At 37.7% G+C, this 22,693-nt stretch overlaps 1 protein-coding gene and 1 long non-coding RNA gene across 7 annotated transcripts in view; one reads left to right on the forward strand and one right to left on the reverse strand.

Moving 5' to 3' along the window:
• ZNF382 (zinc finger protein 382) lies at nt 1-22,653 on the reverse strand. Of its 3 annotated transcripts, XM_087422195.1 has the most exons (6): nt 22,606-22,653; nt 22,191; nt 20,104-20,177; nt 17,649-17,775; nt 17,293-17,388; nt 1-2,152 (listed from the first exon to the last, which is right to left on the reverse strand). In XM_087422195.1, the coding sequence occupies exons 1-6, from the start codon at nt 22,636-22,638 to the stop codon at nt 729-731; spliced, it is 1,755 nt and encodes a 584-aa protein (XP_087278321.1). In that variant the 5' UTR covers nt 22,639-22,653; the 3' UTR covers nt 1-728. The 3 variants fall into 3 exon arrangements, with proteins under 3 accessions (XP_087278321.1, XP_014650297.1, XP_087278320.1); XM_014794811.2 differs by lacking the exons at nt 22,191; nt 22,606-22,653 and adding an exon at nt 22,421-22,550; XM_087422194.1 differs by lacking the exons at nt 22,191; nt 22,606-22,653 and adding an exon at nt 22,421-22,550 and having other exon boundaries at nt 17,649-17,800.
• LOC147912916 (uncharacterized) overlaps nt 22,507-22,693 on the forward strand; it is a 34,280-nt gene continuing 34,093 nt past the window's right edge. For 3 of the 4 annotated variants that reach the window (XR_015549598.1, XR_015549594.1, XR_015549600.1), the window contains exon 1: nt 22,507-22,651. This is a non-coding gene — a long non-coding RNA (uncharacterized LOC147912916). The remainder of the gene's footprint in view (nt 22,652-22,693) is intronic. The other variant, XR_015549599.1, reaches the window with a different exon arrangement.

Below are 22,693 nucleotides of genomic sequence, written 5' to 3' on the forward strand. Positions count from 1 at the left end.
TATGTTCACAGAAGCATTATTTATTATGACCCTAAGCTGCAAATAATGAAACGTCCATCAACAATAAATTGGATTAAATTGTGATATAACCATATAATGGAATTCTATATAGAATGAAAATAAATGAACTTCTGCCACATGCAGTAACAATGAGTTTCAGAGACATAATGATGAATGAAACAAGCCATATATGAAAGAATACATGATTTATAATCCAATTTATATAAGGGTTTATAATATGCAAAAACTAATTTATAATGTTAGAAGTCAGAACTATGATTAACTTTGAGGAGGTAACAACTAATTTTTATTCCATATTTGGAATAAGAAATACAGTTCACACCTCCTTTGTTTTAAAGCACTTCTCATCAGTGTGGTCCATGGACTACTGCCAGTCGGCCAATTGTTTATTACTGGTTCACGACAAGGTAGGTACTGAAATTTAAAATTTTAGAAAGGCAATTTAAAATGTTTTCAGTAACTTGATAAAGGAAGTTTACGTCTGCTGAATTTAATAATAAAAAATTAGGGCTTGTATTTTCAATGACTTTTGTCATTTAATTTCTCTAGTAATTCTTTTGTGTGTGTGTTCTATAGGCTAGCAAACAGCAGGTAAATATGCGGTAGAGCACCTTAAACAGTTGAACATTATTACACTTGCAAGCAACATCATGTACAGGGTTTACTATGACTTTAAAAGTTTTTTACAAAAAAAAAAGTCACATCCTTTACTGAATTCCCATGGTTTCTACCTTGTGAATTTTCTGATGGACAATGAGGTTTGACTTACAACTGAAGAACTTCCCACATTCTTTACATTCATATGGTTTCTCTCCTGTGTGAGTTTTCTGATGGCGAATGAGGTTTGATTTCCGACTAAAGGCTTTCCCACACTGAGAACATCCATTGGATTTCTCTCCTGTATGTATTCTCTGATGAACAGTGAGGATTGCCTTCTGGCGGAAGGACTTCCCACATTCATTACAAATATAGGGTTTTTCCCCTGTATGAATTCTTTGATGGAGAGTGAGGGTTGTCTTTTGACAGAAGGACTTCCCACATTCATTACAAATATAGGGTTTTTCTCCTGTGTGAGTTCTCTGATGTACAGTGAGGGTTGTCTTCTGGATAAATGCCTTTCCACATTCATTACATTGATATGGTTTCTCTCCTGTGTGAGTTCTCTGATGATCAATGAGGTATGACTTCTTTCTAAAAGCACTTCCACATTGAGTACATTCATAGGCTTTCTCCCCTGTATGTGTTTTGTGATGTCTAGTGAGGGTTGCTTTCTGACGGAAGGACTTCCCACAATCCATACAAATGTAGGGTTTCCCCTCTATATGTGTTTTTTCATGAAGAGTGAGGGCTGTCTTTTGACGGAAAGCTTTTCCACATTGACTGCAAACATAAGGTTTCTCACCTGTGTGAATTCGCTGATGTTCAATGAGATATGACTTCCTTCTAAAGTTATTCCCACAGTAAGGACACTGAAAGGGTTTTTCTTCTGTTTGAGATTTCTGATGCATAATAAAAATGGACTTCCTGCAGAGGAATTTCCCATATTTGCTATATGCATGGGACTTCTTCTCCATAAGATTTTGTGGATGGACACTGAGATTTGACTTTTCAATGAAGGCTATTCCATCTTTATTGTATTCAAAGGGTCTTTCTCCTCTGTGAGCTCTAGTATGTGTAAATAACATTCCTTTTATAAGGAAGGACTTTTCACATTCATTATGTTCAAATGATTGCTCTGGAGTTTGAACCTTCTGATGCTGAATAAGCTCTTGTTTACCACTCAGACTTCTTTCTGTTTGTTTATAGAGATTCACTGCAGTATGAATCTTCTCACGCTTAGCATTGAGGAGTGACTTCTCCCATCCATTACTCTCACCAAATTTCTCTCTTACAGGGCTTATATTTCTGTAGACTAATTCTGAAATGTTTTTCAAAACCTTTCCATCAGGTTTATATTCACATAGTGTTGTTTTTGAAATGATACGGTTCTTGCCTACAGTAAGAGTTTTCCCCAAAATATTACTTCTTTCCTTTATTAGTCTTTTGTGGTTGATGAAAACAACTGATCTACAATGCCTATCTTGGTATTCTTTGAACTTCACTAAAACATCTTCAGCTTTCCCATCTTCTTCTAGAAAAGAATACAATTAACAAAAATGTAAGTCTTCACATATATGTTATGGATTTACAAACAACCCATGGTGGGACTATCTGTCTCACTACAGTGGTGTACAGAAAAGCCAAAATAAATTACCTCTTGGTAGGGAAAACACACAGAACATAAACACAAATCCTGCTACACTGTTAAAATGAGGAAAAACTGGCATAAGCAAAGAACACTTATATCTTTGGCATGTTGTAAATATAAGCCACATTGAGCAGGTGTAATAAACACGACAACAAGTAAGAAAAAGATGACGAAAGTGGGATTATTTTTGGAATGGGCAGGTTCAGAGACAATGGAGTAAGCCTATCAAGGGTACTAAACAGTAAGCGAGGAAGCTGTTTCAGGTGGAGATGAAAGCCTATATATTTGTTCCCTCATGCCTAAATAAGTGCTATAAAATGCTTTCATTTGTTTCTTCCTCACTTGCATTTAGCCCATCCATGGCAAATGAACTTTCTCAAGCACTCATTTCCCAGTATTGACAGAAACACTAGTCTATAGTCTAGGCCTTAATTCTCCACATAACTGTGATTTATTTTCTCTTGAAAGGGAAGATAGTTTTTACATTTCCATTCAGAATTGTAAAATAAACCAGAGGACAAAGCATACTTGCAACATGAATATAATCACTATTGTATCCTGATTGCTGCTACCATGAATTTATTCTTCCAGACATGGTCAATAACCAAATTCTCCTGATCAATTCTAACTTTTTCTCCTTTCAATTTGATAAATTACTTTTTCAGTTTTAGGGAAGGATGGGTTCGTTTTCCTCCCAGTGCAGTAACATACCTTAACTCTGCTATTTGAGGCTGTGACGGACTGAATTCTTCAATGTATGTGTACGGCAATGATTGAATTTAACTATTCTTTTTCTTATAAATTCTTGGCTATATCTTACTATTGTTACCTTACTACCACCCATATCTGGTGGGGCAATTTTAAAGATGAATTCATCTTACCTATGACTTCAATAGCCCTAAACTGGAAACAACTCAATTATCTATCAAAAGGTAAATAGGTAATATTGTGTCATATATTTATACAATGGAATACTACTCATCAATAAAAAGGAAAAAAATCTACTGATACACAATGACAAAAGGGATGAATTGCAAACATTTTTCAGAGTGAGGCTTTATGCAAAAGAGTACATATCATACAATTACATTTATGTGCAGTTCTAGAACATGTGAAACTAATCTGTATTGGTAATTGGAGTTATACTGCCTTCCTAAGAACATCAACCATCTTCAGCAACATGCTACTATCCAATTTATCCAAAAGCCTTCACATATTCCTTCTACATTTCAATGTCTAATTTGTCTGAAATTAGAATATTCTTATAGTCTGGACCATCCATTTCAAGAAATCTTTCAACAACTTGCTATTTTAATATGAATATTCTATGTAAAATATTCAATTTGAAAATATTGCCCTCCCAACTAAAACTTATGCTCTTAGAAGTCAATATTTTATTGGTTATCTTCTTTGGAACCTTCTGAGTATATATTAACACATTGTTATCTGAGGTGAAAGGATGAGATCTTGGCATGTGTATCTAAAAAGAATTTACCATTAAATGATTTCTGAATGGATGAGAAAGATGTTTACCTTTCATGGTACCATAGACAATCAGGTTTTCTAGACTCTGTTACAAGCTACGTAAGGAAAGGTAAAAGAGAGGAACTTATTTTGGAGGAATTGTTAATCAGATGGGGAAAGAAGCCTCAGATACAACAATGTTGAATTAGGTATCAAATTATTAGATGCATATCAGAGGATGTGTCTATTTGCATGTTACAGACACTAAGGAGAATGGGAATGAAGAAAAAAAGGAATTGACATGGTCTGGAGTAGTTAAGGAACATTTCATGGAGGAAGTGAAACTTGATCTTGTAACTAAAGGATATGTAGTATTGTGCGGTAGAGAATATAACCTTGCTCAATGAGAGGTCTTACATTTGCCTGGTTTCTAGGAGATAATTTCTAAGCCCTGAAATGGCACGCCTGACAGGAGTGTATTTGTTTGCCGGGGAGCCTTTGGCCGGCCAGAAAGTAACAATGTGATTTAGGGTGGGGGCTTTGGGTTACACAGTATCAGCTCGATCTCTTAAGGGGCTAGAAACTGAGATCAGCCATGTCGGCAGTCAATCATGCTTATGTGATAGAGCCCCATTATAAACTCTGGACACTAGGTTTGGGTGAAGTCTCCCTGGTTGGCCATATTCTGTATGTACTGTCATGCCAGGAAAGTAATGCTATCCAGGACACCACAGAGAGAGGACTGCTAGAAGCTTGTTTGGTACTTTCCTGGACTCTGCCCTACATGCTTGGCTTGATTTTAACCTGTATTCTTCCTCTATAACAAACCATAACTGCGAGTATCACAGCTTTCAGTACGTTCTATGAGTCCTTCTGGCAAATTATTGATCCTAACAGCAGTCTTGGGACTCCTGAACTTACAGTTGGTGTCAGAAGTGAGGGTGGTCTTATGTGTACTACTGTACCATCTAACTTTGTAGTTGGCTAACTTTGCAGCTATCCATATGGGCATATAGCAGCTGTATTTAATGAAAGGTCCAGTTGTAAGGAATAAAATCAATTGTATGGAATACATTTGGGAGACTAGAACAAATAGAGATTAGCAAGGGTTCTCAGTCACAGAGCGAAATACATTTGGAGTGACCAGATGGGATGTTATTCTGTCAGCCCTTGAAAAAAAAGGAATTTAAATTCCAAATAATAAGTGGTATCTTTTTAGCATATTGACAATATAAACTGAAAGAACTAGGGAAAAATCATGGCAAATCCAAATAGTAATTACACCAGTCCACAACTGAAATAATATGGCTTTCATTTTGGAAAATGTAGTGGCAAATGAAACTACGAGAGGATGTAAAGATTTCTGCAGAGTGAAACAACACAAATTGTGGACAGATCATTAGGAAACTATAACAGACAATGGAATCAACCTGATACTACAAGGGACTGATTATGGGAACAAAAGGATAGAGAAACAAATAAGAATAAGGTAAAGATATTGACTATTATTTCTGATATATAGATAACCAAAAGGCTGAAACAACGGATTGCTGTATTGCTGTAGGCAGATTAAAATATACTACTAGAGTTCAAGTGCGAGAAATGGGCTGAAAGTATCTGTTTGAAAGCCATTCACATAAAACAAGGAAATCACAACTTGAGAATGGATCAGATTGTTATAGTTTATAGGACTTTTATAAAGACAAGAACTAAGGATGAAGAAAGATTTTTTAAGGGCATCAGTGAAAGCCTACTGAAATAAAATCCATTTATTCAACAAATATTTTCCCAGGCAAAAGGGAAGAAAAGCAACCAAGATGTGAAAAGGCACTCAGGGAAACAGGATGAGAAGGAGTTAGTATTTTTCACTCAAATCAAGGCAGGTAGATATCAGGTATCTGAGCACTACAATATGAAACAGAGATTTATTGGAAAGAAATGGTGATACTGAAATTATCACTTTGGTCCAAGGCAAATGGATTTTGAAATCTGATGGCAGGTCTCACAGTGACAATGGGATGTGAGACTGAGTGCAGGAAGCAAGTATAATGCATTGCACAGGGAAAGAAAGAAAATGAAAACTAAGAGGAACATATATATTAGACAACAATTTCCTTTTTATTTTTAGGATAGATTTAAAAATGCCTATTAATAGGAAACTATAACAAAAGAAGAAAGATAGAGGACTAAAATGTTAAAGAAGGAGATGAAAAACAAGAGGCAGACAGGAGTGAGGAGAAAGCCTAGGCCAGAGCCCTTACTGGCACTTGCTTTCGGGGGAAAGGCAAGGCAGGCCAGGGGAAACAGGTCAGGACTGGCTAGTCTGAACAGTGTTGGCAGGCTATGGGTTACAGGGGTGGTCTCTGGCTGTCTGGTACCTGGCCCAGGGTGATTTAGGGCAGGGGACATATTGGCTCAGCATGTGAGAGTTTATAGATAAAGGAGGCGGTTGAGGGCATGGTCTTGGGATTGGTTGGTTTGTGTATGAAAAGTGGGCTCACCAACAAGTTGTTTACTGTCTCTAGGAATTAGCTAGCTTTGGGAGGGGCAGTCTCTCCCCAGCCAGCAAGGCCCCCTAAAGATGTCAAAACATCATAAAATATAGAAAATAAAAAATATAATTAATACAGTGGGTAAAATGCTGGCATATTAGCATAAATCAAAGCACTGGAACTAATCTATAATAGCAATCACTGCATTTCTAACTGCCACATATTCTCAGGAAAAAAAGTTTCACTTAAGACTGTTCTTTATAGAGCAGGAAAAAACACATTAATTTTGTTAGATCGCCACCCTTGAGTACACATAGTTTCAATACTCTGTGTGATGATTAAAGAAGTATGCATAACGCACTTCTGTTGCATACTAGAGTATAATGTACTTTGTGAGGAAAAGTGCTGGTGTAATTATTTGAGTTGAGGACCAAATATCTACTTTTTGTGGAACAGCATTTTTATTTGAAAGTACAACTGACTGTTATTCAGACATGGTATCTAGTAGACATTTTCTTGAACAACGTGAGCCTGTCAATTCAAAGAAAACATCTGCCAATATTTGCTACCAATTATAAAACTCAAGCCTTCAAGTAAAGGTCATTATGTTGGAAAGCTTGTGTTTGCTACTGTGAGTTTGTCAGCTTCCCAACACTTAAAGACTTTTCTGATGAGATTGCTGGTGATATTAACAAATGTGGGTGTTTTTTTTTATATTGTATATGGAAATGTGTCAAAATTTGAAAGATAAGTATACCTCAGTGAACTGTTACTTTCCAAATGACCAATACACAATATTACCAAAAAATGCATGGGTAAAATATCTATTTAAATAGACCACTGGATTTTATGTAACAATGTATAAAAGCTCATTGTTATGGTTTCAGATCTATGTTGCAACTAACTGTTTAGGAACTACCAATTGTTAAGTTTGGTGCAGTACTACTGAACAATATCCATGACAATCTAAAATGGCTTTTAAAATATTTCTCTTTCAAACTACACATATGCATGCATGAAGGAAGATTTTCTTCATAAAACAACATATTGCAACAGACTGAATGCCGAATCACATGTGAAAATCAGCTGAATTCTATTAAACAAGACATTAAACAAATTTCAATCATGTAACAATGCCACTTTCTCACTATTCTTTCTCTTTCGGAAAATAGTTATTTCTTGTAAAAATATGATTTTTATGTCAACATGTAATGAGTTTATTATTTTTCTATTGTTTTAAAATGAATTAATAAGTCAATCTTTAAAAATCTTGTTTTAATTTCTAATAGGGTACGTTACACACATACACACACAGATCTTTTAATCCTTAACAATTTTAAGAGTATAAACAAGTCCTGAGACTAAAAAGTTTGAGAACTGCTGATCTAGACATCCAGATTCTGGTAATGGCAAAGAAGTCTATATCAAAACAACCTTCCAGGGCCGGCCCCACGGCTTAGTGGTTAAGTGTGCGCGCTCTGCTGCTGGCAGCCCGGGTTCAGATCCCGGGTGCGCACTGACGCACCGCTTCTCTGGCCATGCTGAGGCCACGTCCCACATACAGCAACTAGAAGGATGTGCAACTATGGCATACAACAATCAACTGGGGCTTTGGGGGAAAAAAAGGAAGAGGATTGGCAATAGATGTTAGCTCAGAGCCGGTCTTCCTCAGCAAAAAGAGGAGGATTAGCATGGATGTTAGCTCAGGGCTGATCTTCCTCACAAAACAAAACAAAAAAAAAACAACCTTCCAGTTGATAACAATGATAAACTATGGACCAAGTGGAAAAAGCCAACTTGTTTTAAGGCACTAACGCAGGCAGAAACTGGAGTGGATACAACCTTTGAAAAGAAGAAACTACACTGCATAAGATCTATATTTATCCAGGTTTTCTACTGTGTCCTGGTAGTTCATGCAGCACACAGGGGACAGATCTCGAGGAGAAAGCAGGAGTCGTCCTGTGCAGAAGAATCAGAGATTGGAGTTCAGGGCTACCAGAGTGGCTGTAAATTGAGGACAAAATCTGAGAATGGAGAAGTCCTAGAAGGAGAGCCTTAAAGTTAGCATAAACCCCTCCTCAAAACCTTGGTTAACTGCATTTCTGCAGCGCAAGACTGCAAGGAGCACAAAGGGAAAAGAAAGCTGGAGCTCTAAGAGAACTGAGCAAAAATTTCAGCAGTTACTTAGCTCTGGAAAAACAGTTTTTAATTCCAGTCCTGTGCCAAGTTAGAGGAACCTGGTTAAAACTTTGGTCTTTCTACTAAAACCCTAGAACAGCCAAGTATTAGGAGTAAAGGCTGCCTCCCAGGACTCAAAGCAACATCATAAAACTGAAGGTAAAACTGAAACTGAAATAGAAATAATGTAAAAAACTTAAAGCAATCTGACAAAGGAATCAACATGACCTCCAATAGCCTACTAGATTAAAATGTTCTCAGGCAATGTTCAGAGGAAGAAAAAGGATCCAGCATCTTCACAACATATTATCTACAAGGTTTTCCTGAGAAGAAACAGGAAAATGTGACCAATAGAAAAGATAAAAACCAGTCAACAGAAACAGACTGATATATATCCCCTGTGTTGAAATTAGAAGATAAGGAATTTAAAATAACTGATAAATATGTTTACAAATCTACAAGAAAAGATGGAAATATGGGTGAGGAGATGGAGTATTCAGGAGAGTACCAGTATCTGAAATACAAAATTCATTAGATGGGTTTAACAGCAAATGAACATAGAGAATAAAGAATCAGTAAACTGGAAGTCTAGTTAACAGAAATTACCCAATTTAAAAGAATAAAAAAAAAATCCTCAGTGAACTAGAAGATAGGATGAAATGATTTAAAATATAATTCAGAATACAGCAGAAAAATTAATTGTAGAAATATTGGCCAAAATTTTCCCAAATTTGATCTAAAAAAAGAATTCTGTGACCTTGCTAAATTCACTTATTAGTTCTAACAGTCTTTTCTTTTAGCTTCCTTAGGATTTACTATGTACACAATCATGTCACCTACAAATGAAGATAGTTCGCTTTCTAATCTGTAGCCTTTTAACTTCTTTTTCTTGCCTTATTGTACTGACTTGTGTCCAGTAAAATGTCCAGTGGTGATGGTGGGCATCCTTTCTTTGTTTTTGATCTTAGAGGAAAAGTACTCATGCTTGCACCATTGAGCGTGATGGTAGCTATAAGCTTTTCAAAAATATCCTTTATGAAGCTGAGGAAACTCCTTTTGATTGCTAATCTCTTTTAAGGTTTGTAATAAATAGGAATTTAATTTAATTATTTTCCTGCATCTACTGAGATGATTATGTGGTTTTCCTCCTTTTTTTTTTTACTAGTTACTTTAAGTGGCAGCTTGGATCCTTGATTTTAGACCCCTTTCACTTTTTTTTTTTTTTTAAAGATTTTATTTATTTATTTATTTTTTCCCCCAAAGCCCCAGTAGATAGTTGTATGTCATAGCTGCACATCCTTCTAGTTGCTGTATGTGGGACACGGCCTCAGCATGGCCAGAGAAGCGGTGCGTCGGTGAGCGCCCTGGATCCGAACCCGGGCCGCCAGCATCGGAGCGCGTGCACTTAACTGCTAAGCCACGGGGCTGGCCCTGCCCTTTCACTTTTAAATGGTGAATTACATAGATTGATTTTTGAATACCAAATCAACCTTGCTTTCCTGGGATAAACTCTTTTTGGTCATGAGGTATTATCCTTTAAAATATTGCTAGGTTCAATTTTATAATATTTTGTTATGGATTTTCTTTTTCTTTTGAGGAAGATTAGCCCTGAGCTAACATCTGCTGCCAATCCTCCTCTTTTTGCTGAGGAAGATTGGCCCTGGGCTAACATCCGTGCCCATCTTCCTCTACTTTGTATGGGACGCTGCCAAAGCATGGCTTGCTCAGCGATGCGTAGATCCGTGCCTGGGATCTGAATCTGTGAACCCCAGGCTGCCAAAGTGGAGCATGTGAACTTAACCGCTACACCACTGTGCCAGCCCGTTATGGATTTTCATATCCATACGTGTTTCATGAGGTACGTGGTGTGTAGTTTTCTATTCTTATAGTGCCTTTGGTTGTGGATAATGCTGATCTCATGAGTTGGGAAGTGTTCTCTCCTACTCTGTTTGTTGGCATAAAATTGTTTGTATATTCCCTAATCATCTTTTTAATATCTGTAGGATCTGTAGTGATGTAGCCTCTTTAATTTTTGATATTGGTGATTTGTGTCTTCTATTTTTCTTGATTAGTATATATAGCTATGGTTTATTAATTTCATTGATTATTTTAATGAATCAGCTTTTGGCTTTTCTCATTTTCTCTATTGTTCTTCTGTTATGTATTTCATTGATTTCTTCCTTAGTCTTTATTTTTTCTTTTACTAACTTTTGAGTTTAATTTACTTTTCTTTTTCTAGCTACTTAGGGTGACAGCTTAGATCCCTGATTTTAGACCCTGAATTAAAGGGATCAAATTTTTTTAAATGCTGCTTTAGTTGCAGCCCACAAATTTTGATATGTTGTTTTAATTATCATTCAGTTCAAAATATCTTTCAATTTACTTTAGGGTTTCTTCTTTGATTCATGGGTTATTTGGAAATGCGGTGATTAATTTCCAAATATTTGGGGAATTTCAAGATCTCTGTTTTTGACTTCTAAATTAATTCTGTTGAGGTCAGAGACCATACTCATGATTTCAGTTCTTTTTAATTTGTTGATACTTGTTTTATGGTCCAGCTTATAGGGTCTATCTTGGTGACTGTTCCATGTAAAATATTCTATAAAAATTAACTATGTACAATTGATTGACAATGTTTTTAAGCTTTCCATACCCGTAGTGATTTTCTTTCTCTTTGTTCTCTCAATTACTGAGGAAGAGGTGTTATATCTCAAGCTATAATTTCAGGTCTATCAGTTTTGCTTCATGTATTTCATGCATGCTCAGTGAGGGTGATATTGCTTCCAAGGGAGCAAAACTGGTTCTGGGGAAAATGAAAGACAAACTTAGATATTACAATGGTTTGAAGCTCTGTTAAGAGTGTGATGACTTCTGATAAGTGTCCCTCTTTATCACTGTAATATTCTGTGTTCTGAAATCTACTTTGATATATAACCACTCCCATTTTCTTCTGCTTAGTGTTTGTATGTGTAATAGAGTCTAATTCCATTTTTTTTTTTTTTTGCTAAGGAAGATTTGCCCTGAGCTAACATCTGGCACCAGTCTTCCTCTTTTTTTGAGTTAATATCTATGCCAATCTTCCTCTATTTTGTATGTGGGTCGCCACCATGGCATGGCCAACGATGAGTGGTGTAGGTCCACACCTGGGAACCGAACCTGGGCCGCTGAACCGGAGCACGCAAAACCTAACCACTAGGCCATGGGGCCGGCCCCTCTAATTCCATTTTTGAAGTCTTACTGCTGACAACTTCCTAGACCCACCCCTCTTGCCCCACACCTGGGCAAGCCAATAAGAAAGCTTACATGCTCTCTCTGTTGGTGCTGGTGGGAAGTTTAAACCATGCAAGCCCTAGCCCACACGTAGATCCCCTACTTGACCCACCCCCTAACCACAATAAACACCAAAGCCAGACACACATCCTTGTTCTCTCAAGACATTTTAGGAGCTACTTGGGAATCTTCCCTGCTCTCCCCAGAAAGCCTCATGTGAGAATTCAGTCTTGCTATCCGAACCAAATTTTGAGTGAATAGGGGGGTTGATCTCATCTTCACCTGGGGTAACCACAACAGTGTGGTATATATTTTTTCTTCTTTTTATGTTTCACCTACCTGTGTCTCTACATTTAATATATATATTTTTAACACACAGCACATAGTTGGGTCTTTCTTTTCATTTCAGATATTGAACAGTCATCTTTAGATGTTTCATTTGGTTTTTATTTCTGTCTTTGTCATCTTGCAAACATATGTTCATTTTTGCTTTACATCCTTGCTGATATTGAGGTCATTTATAATAGCTGTTTTAATATCCTTGTCTGCAAATTCTACCACCTCTACCTTTTTTAGGTCTGTTTTTATTGACTGAGTTTCTTTTCTATTGACTGAATTTTTTTCCTGTTTATGGGTCATATTTTCCTGCTTCTTCATATGTCTAATAACTTTTGATTGGATATCAGACATTATCAATTAATGTGGTTGAGTTTAAGATATGATTGTATTTTCCTAAAGAGTACTGGTGTTTTTCTGGCATTCTGTGGCAGCCACAGAGTTGCACCACCAGGACCTCCCTTCAAGACAGAACTTGCCATCCATGTGCAAGAAGTGTAGTTACCTGACAGCCTCCAATTGTTAGCATTTTCAGGATGCTCTTCAGATTTTGAACCAAACCAGAGTCTCTCCAGGGAGACCCCATCCAGTGACTGAACACTGAGACGGGACTAGAGGCTGGCCATTTCTGCCCACTGGGGACTCCTCTGATGCACAATCTTTGCTTCAGCCTGCCGTTAGGTTGGTTGAGACTTTGTCAGATCTGCATAATGGTCTGAGACTCTCAGCTTCTCCCTTTCCTTCCACAGGTATCAGATCTGTATCACAGTCTAATGGCTTTCTGTGTCCGATCTTACTTTCTTCTCCTTTTATCTTTCATAGATGTCACCTCTAAGAAATCTATTACACTCCTAACTCCATCTCAACATCTCCATCCTGGAGGACCCAACAAACACACAACAGTTATTTTTGGATTGGTTTAATCCTTGTGATGCTTTTGTTTAAGCTCTTTTATGGCAAATCTTGCAAAGTCTTTAATCTATGGCTAATCTAGCCCCATTTATTAGGTGTGGCCTTTCTAGAGTATCTAGTTAATGTCCTATATATTAACAAGTTCTCCCCACTCTGGCTGGAGGAAAATAAAATGATTCCTGGTGCAGTAGGCTATGGGAATTGTACATCTTACAACATTGTGGTAATTGTATTTTCCTTAGAACATGTCCTTGTCTTGTCTCACGGGGTTTCACCTATACACATGCAGACTTACATTTAGCCAAAGGCTCAAGGGAAACCTTTTCCAGATTTACGGAACTCTTTCTTTGCATAGCCCCCTCTTTTTGGGAAGTGTACGCTACAAACTCTAGCCACCTCAATTTCCTTGAATGCCAATGTTGGTCCCCTCAAGTCAGTAAAACTGCCAGGTTCTTTTTGGATTCCTCTCTCTGCCCTGCAGTATGGAAGTTGCCTTCAGATGAAAGCCTGGAATGAGACAGGGCTCATCTCATTTATTTCTCTTCTCTCAGGAATCCAGGCCTGTACTGTTGTTGTTCAATAACTGAAAATAGTTTTGTCCAGTTTTAGTTGTTTCCTGTAGGAGTATAATTCCAGACTCTGTTACTGCCTCAGGGCTGGAAGCAGAAGTCTTGAATTATAAAAATTCTGGCCCAAATGACTTAGTAATGATTTCATCAAACATCTAAGGAAGCAATAATACCAATCTTACACAAATTCTATAAGAAAATAGATGAAGAAACACCCCCAATTTGTTTGATATGGCTGACATAATTCTCATACAAAAACTTTTCAAGGATATTACAAGAAAACCACAGACCACTATTCTTGGTAAAATTATGCATAAAAGCTTAAAAAAATATTAGCAAACCAATTTCAGCAATCTATAAGGATAACGCATCTTGTCCAATTGGGGTTCATCTCAGGAGTCCAAAGTTGGTTTAAAATTTGAATTAATCAATGTAATACATATAGTAACAGATTAAAGAAGAAATACCATATGACCATCTCAACAGATGCAGAAAAAGCATTTGTTAAAATCAACGCATTCATAATTAAAGCCATCAGAAAACTAGGAAAGGAAGACAACTTCCAGAATCTAACAAAGAGCCCTTACAAAAAGCCCACAGTTAATATTAGGCTTAAGAATGAAATAGTAAATGTCTTCCTTCTCAACTGAGTGAGCTAAGAATGCTCACTCTCACCACTTCCATTCAACATTGTACTATAGGTCCTAGTCAGTACAACAGGGTAAGAAAAAGAAATGAAAGCAATAAAGTATGCAAATGTAGAAGCAAAATATTTTATTTCAGGAAGGCATGTTTGATATGTAGAAAATCTAAAGGAATATACCTAAACAAACAAACAAAGAAGAACAGCAATAAAACTTAATACCATCAGTATAAGTAGGCAAAGTCAATATATAAAAATCAATTGTGGCTACATATATTAACAACAAACTGGAAAAAGAAATTTTAAAAATCCTACTGTTTACAATAGCATCAAAAATATTAAAAGCTTAGAGATAAACTTAATGAAAGATGTATAAGACCTCTATGCTAAAAATAATAAAACATTGCTTACAGAAATTATAGAAGCTAACTAAAATGGAAAAATGTAGTATAGTCATGGACCAGAAGACTTATTATTGCTAAGATGTTAGTTCTTACCAATAAAAATTCCAACACGTTCATTTAACAAAATCAAGAAGTTGATTCTAAAATGTATTTGAAAAAGAAAACCTAGAATAGCCAAAAAATTTTTTAAAAAGAAGAAAGTTAGAGGACTTACTCTGACTTCAAAACTTATTATAAAGCTACAATAATCAAAGGCCAGGTGGTACTGGCAATAGGACTTAAAACACATCAAAGGAAAGAACAATCTAAAAACAGACTGACACTAATACGATTAAACAATTTTTGATAAGATCGCCAGAGCAATTTAATTCAACAAGTGATAGAACAAATTGATATCCATATGGAATAAAACAGACACTCAGCCCTTACCTCATATCATAAACAAAACTTAACATGAGATAGGCCAGAGAACTAATAAAAAAAGCAAAATGTATATAACATTTTTTAGAGGAAAATACAGGAAACTAACTTTACAACCTAGAAGAAGGCAAATATTTGAGATGTCAAAGAAATAATTATAAAAGAAAAAAATGATAAACTGGACTGCATCCAAGTTAAAACTTGTGCTCTATGAAAGATACTGTTAAAATGAATAGGCAAGCCACATACTAGAGGAAATATTTGCAATATCTATGTCAAGCAAAAGACTTCTATCCAGAATACATAAAGAATTCCTACTACTCAAGGAAAAAATTATACTACCCAATAAAAAATGGGTAACACATTTGAACAGGCACCTCTGAAGAAGATAGAAAAAGCACTTGAAAAATTTCTTAACATCATTAGTCATAAGATAAATCTAAATAAAAACTACAAAGACATACTACCACACCTTTTAGAACCACCAAAATGAAAATACTGATAACATCAAATGTAGCAGAGAATGTGGGGCAATCAAAATTCTCATACATTGCTGGTAAAAATTTAAAATGGTACAGTAACTTTTAAAAATTGGCAGTTCCTAAAAAAGTGAAATATATACCTGCCTTCTGAGTGAGCAATACCACATGCTAGGTGTTTACTGAGGAGAAATAAAAACATATGTCCACAAAAAGAGTTTGACAAGAATGTTCACAGTAGCTTTATTCACAATAGCCTCAAACTGGAACATTTCAAATGTCTATTAATAGGAGACGCATAGACAAACTGGTATATTCATACAATTGAATACTACTCTGTAATTAAAACACTTACATATACAAAAACATATAAATCTCTCAGATGTTAAGCTGAGTGAAGGAAAGTAGACACAAAAAAGGTCTAGAATAGACAAAACTAATCTATGTTGGTAGAAATCACAACTGTGATTGTCCTAAGGGAGGGACTGACTTGGAAGAGGCCTGACGGAACTTAATGGGTTAATGGAAGTGTCCTTTATCTTGATTAGGGTGTGAGATACACGGGTTTAGACTTCTATCAGAAGTCAAAGAACTTTACACTTAAGATCTCTAGGTAGGGCCCGCCCCATGGCTTAGTGGTTGAGTGTGTGCGCTCCGCTACTGGCGGCCCGGGGTTCAAATCCCGGGCGCGCACTGACGCACCGCTTCTCCGGCCAGGCTGAGGCCGTGTCCCACATACAGCAATGAGAAGGACGTGCAGCTATGACACACAACTATCTACTGGGGCTTTGGGGGAAAAAATAAATAAATAAAAAATTAAAAAAAAAAAAAAAGATCTCTAGGTACATTATACCTACAAAGCATGGAGTGGATTCTTGGTAGGGTAATAGCAGCCAATATCTCTCTAAATGTAAGACAAACAAGGAAAGCACTTACATGGGGAGTGATATTCAAAACTAAAATTTAGACTTTAGAGGCATGGAAGTCAGTCACGTATAGGCACCTGAAAGATCTCAGGTCTTTAAAAACAGATCCCTAATAAGATGGCTACTATCAAAACAAAAAACAGCCCAAACCAGAAAACAACAGGTGTTGGTGAGGATGTGGAGCAACTGGAACCCTTGTGCACTGGTGGTGGGAACGTAAAATGGTGCAGCTGCTGAGGAAAACAGCATGGCAGTTCCTCAAAAAATTAAACACAAAATCACCATGTTACAGCAATTCTACTTCTAATTCTTCTGTAGACCCAAAAGAACTGAAAGCAATGACTCAAACAGGTATTTGTATGCCCATGTTAATAGCAGCATTATTCACAGTAGCCAAAAAGTGGAAGCAACCCAAGTGTTCACTGACAGACGAATGGATAAGCAAAGTGTGGTACATCCATACAATGGAATATTATTCAGCCTTAAAAAGGAAGGAAATTCTGATACATATTACAACATGGGTGAACCTTGAGGACATTACGTTAAATGAAATAAGCCAGTCACAAAAAGGACAAATACTATAGGATTCCATTTAAATGAGGTATCTATGATTAGTCAAATTCACAGAGACAGAAAGTAGAATGATGGTTGCCAGGGGCTAGGGGGAGGGGATAGTGGGGAGTTACTGTTTAATGAGTACAGAGTTTCAGTTCTGCAAGATGAAAAGAGTTCTGGAGATGGCTGGTGGTGACAGTTGCTCAACAATGTAAATATACCTAATGCCACTGAATTATATGCTTAAAAATGGTTAAGATGGTAAATTTTATGTTATGTATATTTTACCACAATTAAAAAAAATAGATCCCTAAAAACATTCAAAGGTGTCAACGACCTGAGTCCACGGGACTTACTTTATCTGTACAGACTCACCTAGGCAGCTCTGACCTGGGAAAATCCTCTCTGTTGTCCATAGTTCTTCCCCTTGTTCCAACTTGCGGATCATATCGGGCTTAGTCATGTGAAACCCTGATAATAAAAAATGAGACTTGGTCTAAGCTGCTTGGGCTTCAAAACTATCGAAGAAAGAGAAAGATACAGCTCCAAGGCAGCAGACAAGGTACACATTAACGTCTTACCAAAGTTAATACCTTGCACTAAAGCAAGTAAGGATGGACTCATACTTTCTGTTAACAGAAAGGGATTCATCACCTCTGATCCCCGAAATTCAAAGTTCCATATGTTCCAGAAATTCTTGAAAGGAAATGCACAACAGGAGTTTTCATTACCTACAGAGATGAGGTGGCAATAGTTTTCCAACATGACGTCCCTGTAGAGGGTCTTCTGAGCAGGGTCCAGTTGCTGCCACTCCTCTTGGGTGAAGTCCACAGTCACATCCTTGAATGACACTGATCCCTGTAAGGGCACACTCTAGTTCATCCTAAAGTGATTGGAACTAGTGAGAACTAGATATTAGAGATCTAGTTCTGACCATGTTCAGTGGTCAGACTAGTTTTCATATTTTGGGTTTTATATAGTAGAACATTCTCTCTGAAAATACATTCATCTGTATTTACTTATTATCTCATGCTAAAAATATATGAGATCATGCTATTTGCCTTGAATGTGATTGGTTGCCTGGTGGACCAAAATGAATAAAACCTTGACCTTGCTCCTGAGAAGTTACAGGCTAAGAGAAAAGCATACATGTAAATACATACACTCAACAGATATTACAGATGCATTGACAGAACTATGTACAAGGGAAAGTGCTACAAAGTGAAGAAAAATTTCATTCTGTATTCCAAGGCTTCACTGAGGACATAAAAATTTTGCACTCACAATGATTTTGTTTTGTAGGAACACAGAGCATCGGCTTTTAAAATTCATGGGGAGAAGAAAATCAGTTAGTAAACTCAGGAAATAGCAAAAGGCACACTGTGTTAGGAGAGAGTCTTTGAGCTCTATGAAAAGAAAGGTATGTGGAGGTAGGCAGTGGGCATATTTATGGAATAATACTGGGTTTTTTCCTATAGAGCAGTGGTCTCAAAGTGTACTGAGCACACTGCCAACATATTTGTATTTATTTATAAATCATCAGTAGGCATTAATGGCAATCCACATTGTTAATGATTACTGCTCTTGAATGTAAATTGCTAGTATTTTCCTCCCTTTCAATATACTGTCTTGTACATTGCATTGTAATGCATACCCCATTTTGGGTCTACTGCTTTTGGAGAAAAATATCATGAAGAAACGTTAAGTCAGCACACATGTTATGTGATAAAATTTGTACTTTAGAGGCAACACTCTTGAAGACTAGCGAAAGCTTGAGGTATGTTAGGTGGGAAAGACAATTAAGTAACCACTGTTAGAGATGTCTCCTAGACTAAGGTGGATTAGTGGTCTAGACAGGGGATAACTGGTTGCTATGATGAGCTGCGAAAGAATTGGTCATAAATTGGTTGTAGAGCGGGAAATAAAGAAGCACAGCTCTGGGGTTATCTCCACAGGCAGGTAGATAGGAGCTGGGAGTGAGTAGAAAATGGAAATGAGAAACAGAAGAAAGAATAGGCTGGACCAAAGGAGGTAAGGAGGTAAACCTTGGAAATGTACTTGAAGTGTCTATGGAACATACAGGTGGTGATAGCTGTTGGAGGTTGGATATATGGTTTTGCCACTCTGGATAGAGGTCTAGGATGGAGAGAGGCATCTGAGGGTCATTGGAGTCAGATCAATATAACCTTTAGAGTGAATCTGATTGTGCATACAGAAAAAGAGATGGTGAAGAGAAGAGAACCCATTAGCATCTAGGGAAAACCAATAGTTTAAAGACTGTTAGATGAAGAGGAATTTTCTGAAAGAAAGATATGAAAATAGGTCAAAGGACTGCCTTTGGTTCAAAAGAATATTTCAACAGTGGACTAGCATATACATTACCTTCTCCTGCACCCACATATAAAAAAAATTAGAAGAAACTAAAAAGATAAGACTAAATCTATAACAGCATTGAAATACTGGAAAGGTTTTCACTGGCAGGCCACAGTTTGTAGGAATTGCTGGCAGACATGGATAAAATAGACAGGAAGATCAGAGAGGAGGCATGCAAAATTTCAATTTTCTATACAAGGTTGCAAGCAAATCTCTATCCTGAAAACCTCACAAAACAGGACATCTTACCACAAATTAACACCACGATCTACCAATTCTACCTCCCAACATATCACTGCAAAACGTAGTCAATGGAAATGATCAAGGTTTTTCCGAGTCTGCTCCTTGACTCCTCACAACTTAGATCTCAAATCAGTGTCTAGAGAAGACAGATTCACTCAAGTAATATATTCCCACTTAAGTCAAGATAATACATTTCTGTTCCAGCAGTACTTTTGTGATAAGACTGAGAAAGGAGATGATGAATGATATACCCAGTCAATATGTGAACACTGGCTACAACTAGAAGGTGCACTTGGGGAAGGCTTAAGTTTTTCTGGTTGGAATAAGAGAAACTGGGAACGGCTGCAACTAGGGTGAGGCTGGTGAGGCACCTAGGGTGCAAAATTCAAGGATGTACAGCCTGACATTTTGCACATATGCCACTTGCTTGCCTCACCCTAATCTGGGCCCTAGTGGAGACAAGTTTCACAGAAGCAAATCTCAATATCCAGGAAATTTAAGGATAGGGGAGCAAATGTTCATATAACCTGAAAACAAGGTATTTCAGAAAGAGAAGAAACATCATCTTACCTGAGGCATGGCTTTGAGATTTGCAAGAGATGAACCTTCTCTTTTGAGGTCTTCTTTTGGAACAGGAAAGAATCCTGAGATGGCAGAGATGGGAGGATACAAAGAGCCATGTGAAACCACATTTGACTTAGATCTCCCAGAATAACTCAGTTAAATCTGCATCAATATTCACTGTTTCAGCACTTGCCCACTCTGTGTACCCCACACAAATTCAAGATGGAGATTAGTGGGAAAATGGACAAATCCTGCTCCCTCACCAACACCAGAAACCTAGTCTCTTGGTGAGATAGAATGGATTCTGGGAATCTGTTGTAGCTTGGAGAGGGAATATTGTGCTTTCCCCTCTGCAGCTCTACCTTCCATCTCCCATGGAATACAGGTTTATTATATATTTCTAAATTGTTCTTCACGGACTTTCTACCAATTTACACTGTCACCGCAGTGTGTGAGAATACCTCCACATACACCGAAGAATGCAGTTGACAATAACTTTTTAATCTCTGCCTATCAGATATTGTAGTTCTAATTTACATGTTTCTTATTATGAGTGAGAAGAAGCTCCTTTTATTTCTTTTCTGTGATGGTATCTTCTTATAGCATGTCTATTTTTCTCACGGGTTTTTATTTCCTAATTGGTTGACATTATCTTCTTTTTTAATTTAGTAAATTAACTCTTTGTCTATTTTAAGTTGCAAATAATTTTTCTTAGTTACTCATATGACTATTAAAGCATTTTTGCCTTATGAAGATTTTTTCCCTGTATGTTTTGTTTAGCAATACGTATTATATAATCCATATTTTCTCAATTGATGTGAAATGCCATCTCTATTATATTTACATATCCCTATATACTTGAGAATATCTGGACCTTCTATTTAATTTCTCTACTTCATCTCTTTATTAATTCACCTGTATCACACTACTTAACAAGCATAGTTAATTACTGAAAATTAACTATTATTCATTATTAATTTACTAACAGCTAACTTAGGTATTAACTACTGAACAACACCTTTTAGTAGTACAAGTATGGAAATAGAAAAGAAATTGATCTTTCCACACTATAGGCTTCCAGGCAGAGAGGATAATATTTTGCTAAATGAAGTCTGAAGTATTGACTGCTACAGTATTTTAATTAGCAAAATAACTATTTTAATTACTACAATGAGACTGGCCTTGTGATTAAAATTACACCAAATACTTTTTATTATCTTAGAATGCCTGAAGAAGCTATTGACCTTGTCATCGATTTCATCCAAAAGCAGGAAACCTCACTCATATATCAGTGTTGAAAGTGCTAGGTATGGGTAAAAATTGTTTTTTCCTGTATGCTACTCATGGAACACTATTCATTTCAACACACTGGTTTTAGTTCATCTAGTGTTTCCCTGAAATGAATCTTATCATCTGGGAATTATGAAATCTTACCTCTTCTTTTCCAATACTTATACCTCTATTTTCTTTGCTAAATTACTATTGAGTTACAGTTTTGGAGGCAGACTCTATGACCACCATTCGGATAATCAAATCTTACATACCTAACTAGACAGCGGTCATACAGAGTTTCTCAATCACAAAACCACCACAAATAATAACAGCAGGTTACAAACACATTCATAGTTACATTCAATCAAACGTATTTCAGAAAACCACCATCCCATAGCACCCACATGTCATTCACAACCTCAGACAGCACATTACATAATCTTGGCCAAGTCACAAAGTCACATCACAAATCACTTTCGTTTCTCCATAGTCACCTACAATCTCAAACACTGCTCACACCTAATCTAAAAATAGACACATGCAGAGACAACCCCAGGCAGCAACACGACTCCGTCCACTTTTCACACACAATCGGAAGCAACATCCCAGAGCAGCACGAACTGAAAACGCAGCAGGTTGGGCAGCGGAGGCCGCCTCTATTCGGTACGACCGCACACGCGCGCGCACACACACACACACACACACACACACACGCACTCGGCGCCCACCGTGTGAAGCCCTGCTCCCTGCGATGACCCTCCTCGGGGTCAAAACAAAATCCCCCCTCGCGGAGCTCACTCCAGGTCGCACTCGATTGTCACCCTCAGGGTCACGCCCACGGACCACGCCCGAGGCCCCGCTTGCACAGATCTGAGTGGGGGGCTACCGCGGGCCCGGTTCTGGTTCCCTCCTCAGAATTACGAGGCCCGGCTCGGACTCCCGGTTTCTTCCCTGGCCTCCCCACCGGGTCCCGCTTCCCTAGTCTGCCTCCCCGGGCCGAGCTCCCAGTTCCCTCCTCCTCCTCAGAACCCCAAGGACCCACTAGCCTCACCGCGGCCCACGGATCAGTCGTCTGCGCCTGCGCACTCCCGCGTGGACCGGCGCTCCCAGGAGTCTGCGGGGCGGCGAGTCAGGGGCGGCGCGGTCTCTGCTGCGGGCGCCGTTTGTGTCAAGTCCGCGCTTCTCCCTCTTGGTCTACGTTTCTCATAAGCCCTGAGAGAGCTAATGAACTTCGACCTCTGGTTCATTTTCCGCTAGGCTTGTGGTCATCGTTTTCCGTGTGGTGAGTTGAGGTGACCCGGGTCTGGGTGCGGGAGGAGCTCAC

This window comes from Ceratotherium simum, chromosome 33 (assembly GCF_057802395.1).
Source record: "Ceratotherium simum simum isolate JZ-2026a chromosome 33, ASM5780239v1, whole genome shotgun sequence".
Classification (NCBI taxonomy): domain Eukaryota; kingdom Metazoa; phylum Chordata; class Mammalia; order Perissodactyla; family Rhinocerotidae; genus Ceratotherium; species Ceratotherium simum.

Excerpts from the sequence above, each read along its gene's own strand:
- ZNF382 (XM_087422195.1), bottom strand. The coding sequence starts at position 22,638 with ATGACCACAAGCCTAGCGGAAAATGAACCAGAG. Across the intron at positions 17,389-17,648 it reads TTGCCACCTCATCTCTGTAG|GGTTTCACATGACTAAGCCC; the intron begins GTAATGAAAACT and ends TTTTATTATCAG. Across the intron at positions 2,153-17,292 it reads CCCAGGTCAGAGCTGCCTAG|AAGAAGATGGGAAAGCTGAA; the intron begins GTGAGTCTGTAC and ends ATTCTTTTCTAG.